This window comes from Nuphar pumila, chromosome 10 (genome assembly GCF_984573655.1).
Source record: "Nuphar pumila chromosome 10, dmNupPumi1.hap1.1, whole genome shotgun sequence".
NCBI classification, from domain to species: Eukaryota; Viridiplantae; Streptophyta; class Magnoliopsida; order Nymphaeales; family Nymphaeaceae; genus Nuphar; species Nuphar pumila.
The window spans coordinates 37,682,369-37,688,267 of record NC_143258.1 but is presented as its reverse complement, the minus strand read 5'-3'; the positions used below and the strand labels follow the sequence as shown (position 1 = coordinate 37,688,267).

Here is a 5,899-nt window from a genome sequence, read left to right as displayed (position 1 = left end):
CGGTTCCTGACTTTCGTTAATTTCCTCTTGGTCCAATTCCTCCATGGAATCACCATCCTCCACTTCACTTTCCTCCTCTTGTGGTGTCACAATCAAGCACTTGAGTGAATTGCACTTGTATCCAGGCATCCATTTGTGCTTGCATTTAAAATATAGCCATTTTTTACGAAGATCATCCATCTCCTCCCTAGAGATACGATCCACTTTGTTCTTTTAAAAATCTTTAGATTTTCCTCCTTTTTGAAATGAAGGCTTGTGAGTAACTTAGGAGTTGGCATTGGCATTCCATGAGACTTTGCACACACTATGCATTCTCTTATACTTCTCTTCTATGATGCGAGCTTGAAGATAGCATTCTTCAAGTGTGGTTGGGTTATGAGCCAACAACTCATGCCTTATGTCATCCCTTGAGCCCATCGATGAAAGAGCTTAGGAGAGCTCCTTCATTCCACTCATTGCACAAATTCTTGAATTGTGCTTGGTATTCTTGCATACTACCCACTTGGCACAATTGTTTCATCTCCACACGATGATTGGTGTAGGGGGTAGGACCAAACCTTTTTATTAGTTCATAGTCAAAGTTATCCCAAGTCGGGTATCCTCTTCTTTATTCCAACCACCTAAACCATCGAAGTGCTTCACCTTTAAAACCCATAAGAGAGCAACACACCATTTGCTCATACTTCACATTATAGCCTGTGAAGAAATGTCGCACTTTGTAGAGTCATTCCTTAGAATGTTGACCCAAAAATATGGGAAGTGGTATTTTCATGAATCTTGGAAAGCCATTATCCCAACGAACCTCTTCATGCCTTGTGGCATTGCCAAAAAATTCCTCCTTATACCCAAAACGCAGTCTTTCATCATCTTCAAGGAACTCACCATCGAATTGGTCACTTTGGCTTAATTTGTTCATGCCTATATTTGAGTTTCTTTCATTTGGATTGGAGAAATCACCATATGTTCGCGAATTAGTGTCTTGACCCCTCTCATAGAGCATGGGATCCTCACGACACTCACGTTCATGCATGGCATAGCATTTATCATCGTCGCATAGATATCTCCCTTTGAAGAATTTGAAACCTTCCTTGGTTTCGCGCACATCGCGAGCATCCAACAGCCCATGGCCATCCTGCACATGGCGCGCATGGACAACCCCACGCTCTTGAGCCTTGCTGCATTCGTCCGGTGCATAGCGCCTGTCACGCACATCTGCACAACGCATACATGCGTCGCGTTCGTTGACCACCCCGCGCACGCCCTGCACGTAAGACTTCTCCGCATTAAAGTTCCTGCCATGCGTAGCAGGGCCGTAACGCAAGGCCCGCACGTCATGTGCATTTGCAGCCCCGTGCATATCGTCTGAGTAGAGATTCCAGCGCCTCGAGTTCTACGAACGCACCTTGGCGAGACATTCCTACATAATCCTATGCTTACTCATTTGCTAATATCCAGGTTGATCATTCATTATTAGTTCACTTATCTGAAGGGAAGTGAACGATGAATCATAGTGAATCTCTAATATCATCAGAGGCAGAAATATGCGTCCTTAAAGCACCATCCGACCGATCCTTGAGAGGTTGACCGACGAAAGGAGGAAGATCTGATGCTGCTTGAGAATGGATGAAGACTGAAGTGATCGATCTTAGTGAATTTCTTCTTGACTTGTGGTTGAATCAAGAAGACTGATCCTTAATTGAGGCCTCTTCACAAGTGGAGCCAAAGGTAATTCAAGCTTTATTGATCAAAGCAGAATTACAGAATTCAAAAGTCAACAGATTCAAAACAGATTCCCAAAAGATACAAATTACACATGCATGCTCTTATTTATAGCTTGATCCTGAAGTGTGAGCCAGTTCATTGGGCGGCCCACACTTCCAAACTTGCTGGTGATGCCCTTATGCGGTTACTGCAGACCGAGGCTCTTAGCTGCACTATTGCCTTTCCATCCACTAGCTGACCTAGTATCCTCAACTGCCTCCTAACCTTGCCAACCCATTGGTCTGACCTTCCTTTCACGAACCCTGTGCACTAGCTGGGCTGACGACTGTTCTAGATGGTGCGGTCTTCAGCTGGACCGGTATCAATCCCTCCCTCTTGAAATGCTCCTAGTCCTCTAGGATTGAATTTCGGATACCTGTTGTAATCCCACTCCCAAGTAACTGTGGTTTCTCCCTCACCGTCCCATTCTATCAAGAACTTTCTGACCCTTCTTATTCCCTTGCAAATCAACTTGGAGTTGAGCACTTTAGTAGGCTGCCGTGTCACCTTATCTTGCACTTCGGCATGAGGTACTACTCCATGATATGGTTTGAGGCGGGAGACATGGAAGACTGGGTGAATGCGTACATTCTTGGGCAATCTCAACTTGTAAGCTACATCTCCAATTCTTGTCATAACTTGGTAAGGTCCAAAATATTTTGGAGACAATTTGTTTATGGGATCCCTGCTTAAAGAAAACCGTCTATGAGGTATACGCTTTAACCAAACCCAATTTTCCACTTGAAATTCTCTGTCCCTTTTTTGCTTGTTATATACTTGCTTCATTCGGTTTTGGGCTCTTTTGATGTTTTTCTTAAGAATTCTTAAAATCTCATCCCTTTCACGTAATTGGTGATCCACTATAGCATTGTTCGCCGATCCTTCTTCATAAAGAAGAGTCTGAGGAGGGGGTTTCCCATATATGGCTTCATAGGAAGTCATACCTGTGGTGTTGTGGAATGAAGTGTTATAACACCATTCCGCCCAAGGCAAAAATTCACGCCACTCATCTTGCTTCTCACTTGCGAAACATCTTAAGTATGTCTCAAGAGCTTGATTGACTATCTCAGTTTGGCCATCGGTTTGAGGATGACTTGCCGTGCTAAAATACATTTTTGTTCCCATCAATGAGAAATACTCTTTCCAAAACTAGCTAAGGAAAGCTGGATCTCTATCACAAGTGATGATCCTTGGCATTCCATATAGCATGGCCATATTTTGAATAAACATTTTTGCCACCATTTGGACTGAGTAAGTACTTGGTAAAGATATAAAGTGAGCTTCATTTGAAAGTCGATCCACTACTACCAAAATGACTTCCTTCCTTTAAAATATGAGTAGTTTTTAAATAAAGTCCATGCTAATGTCGGTCTAAATTTGATTTGGAATGGAAAGAGGTAGTTGAAGACCAGGAGGCTTAATCCTCTCATACTTGCTTGGCAAGTGCGACATTCTTTAATATATTGCTTGATATCTCTTTTCATTTTCGCCCAATAGAACTCATTTTTTATCCTCTTCCATGTTTTGTGAATTCCCTCAATGTCCCCCCATTCGTGAGTCATGGAAGTGTTCCATGATCTTCTTTATGAGAGTTGGGTTCTTAGGCACAACCAACTTATCTTTATAGAACAACTTTTCCCCTCTCAAGTTATAGGAAGGATGACTTGTTGGCTCCTCTTTTAATTCTTGAATCATTTTCTTTATCTCCTCATCTTCACCTTGCATTTGGATTATATTGTTCGCAAAAGTGGAAGAAACATGAGAGATGACAAATAGACACTCATCTACCATCTTTCTAGACAAGGCATCAACCACCACATTTTTGACCCCCTTTTTGTATTTGATTTCAAAATCGTACCCCATTAATTTGGTGAACCATTTTTGTTGAAGAGGTGTAGTGATTCGTTGTTGGGGTATGTACTTAATACTTTGGTGGTCGGTTTGTATTTGAAAATGCCTTCCAAGTAAATATGGCCTCCACTTGTCTAAAGCCAACACGATAGCAAACAATTCTTTCTCATAAGTCGATAAGCTCTTGCTCTTACCGGAGAGAGCCTTGCTTAGGTAAGCCAAGGGATGCTTATCTTGAACAAGCACGACCCCAATGCCTATGTCACAAGCATCGGTTTCCAAAACAAGAGTTTTTTCAAAATTGGGTAGGGCAAGGACCGGTGCCTCTACTATAGCTTGCTTAAGCGTTGAAAAAGCTCGCCCGGCCTCTTCATTCTATCTTCAAGCATCTTTTTTAAGTAAGGCCGTTAGAGGTTGATCCATAATGCCATAGCGGTGAATGAAATAATGATAATAACCGGTTAAGCCCAAAAATCCTCTTAGTGCTTTGATAGTACGCGGGGTTGGCCAATTGACCATTGCCTCAATTTTCTCCCGATCGGCTCCCACGCCTTTGCTCCCTACTATGTGACCAAGGTAGGATACACTTTTGTGGCCAAAACTACGTTTACTTCTTTTGGCAAAGAGAGTGTGATCTTTTAAGACCTTTAACACAATCTCAACATGCTTAAGATGTTCTTCCCAATTAGTACTATAAACCAAGATGTCATCGAAGAAGACTAAGACAAATCTTCTTAGCATCAATCAAAATAAGTCATTCATGGTCCTTTAGAAAGTGGCCAGCACAATTGTTAAACCGAAGGGCATCACAAGAAACTCATAGTGCCCATCATGAGTTCTAAACGCGGTTTTCTCAATGTCTTCCTTTGCAATTCGTATTTGATGATAGCCCTCCCTTAGGTCAAGCTTGAAAAAATATTTGGCTCCATATAACTCATCCAATAACTCGTCAATGATCGGAATTATATGCTTATCCTTGAAAGTAACTTCATTGAGTGCACGATAGTCTATGCAAAATCTCCAAGTGTTATCCTTCTTGCTCACAAGGAGGACCAGTGATGAGTATGCGCTAGAACTTGAGCGAATGATGCCACTTTCAAGCATTTCTTAAACCAACTTCTCGATTTCACTCTTTTGTGCAAAGACATGTCGATATAGTCTTACACTTATCGGCCCTTGCCCCGACTTGAGTGGAATATGATGGTCTTGGGTACGTGTGGGAGGTAACCCCTTGGGCTCTCCAAATACATCTTTGAATTTATCAAGAAGCTCGCACATGTCCAAAGGTGTTGCCTCTTCCTCTTTAGTCTCTCCTTGATGCAAGAGAGGTTAAGCTAGGCAAACGAATGCCATATAAGTAGCTAAAAACATCTTTAAGGCCACATGGCCATCTACAAGTTCACCTTTACCACCATGATTGGCTCTTATAATCAAAGGCTTCCCCGCCTTAGCAAATGTCATCTCCATGTCAATGAAGTTCCATGTGACATTTCCAAGTGTTCGAAGCCAACACATTCCAAAGACTACATCAGCACCATGCATAGGTAGAACATATAAGTCCAATTTAAAATAAGAGCCTTGGATGTTAAGCTCCATATCTTTGCACAACTGAGTGCAATTGAAATGGCTTCCATCTCCAACCATGACATCGAACTTAGGATGTTCACTTGATTTGCATTTAAGCTTGGATATTAACTCTTCTCGCATGAAGTTATGGGCATATCCCTTGTCAATGAGAACATCCACTTTCTTGCCGCTTAGAGTGCCGAAAAATCTCATGGAGTTAGAAGCAATTTTACTTCCCAATGCAAAGCATTGACCAATCGGTCCTTGACTTTCATCAATTTCCTCTTGGTTTAATTTCTCCATGGAATCACCATCCTCCACTTCACTTTCAACCTCTTGTGGTGTCACAATCAAGCACTTGAGTGAATTACACTTGTGTCCAGGCATTCATTTGTGTTTGCAATTAAAACATAGTCCTTTTTTACGAAGATCATCCATCTCCTCCCTAGGGATGTGATCCACTTTGTTCTTTTTGGAAATCTTTAGATTTTCTCCCTTTTTGAAATAAAGGTTTGTGCGTAACTTTGGAGTTGGCATTGGCATTCCATGAGACTTTGCGCACACCATGCGTTCTCTTATACTTATCTTCTATGATGCGAACTTGAAGATATCATTTTTCAATTGTGGTTGGGTTATGAGCCAATAGCTCATGCCTTATGTCATCCTTGAGCCCACCTATGAAAGAGCTTAGGAGAGCTCCTTCGTTCCACTCATTGCACAA

The 5,899-nt window shown here is 41.9% G+C and overlaps 1 protein-coding gene across 1 annotated transcript; it reads right to left on the bottom strand.

The window, feature by feature from the left end:
- Window positions 1-4,941: 4,941 nt before the first annotated feature.
- On the bottom strand, window positions 4,942-5,565 carry LOC149826679 (uncharacterized). The gene has a single exon (XM_090018361.1). The coding sequence runs from the start codon at window positions 5,563-5,565 to the stop codon at window positions 4,942-4,944; it is 624 nt and encodes a 207-aa protein (XP_089874487.1).
- Between the last annotated feature and the right edge of the window lie 334 nt (window positions 5,566-5,899).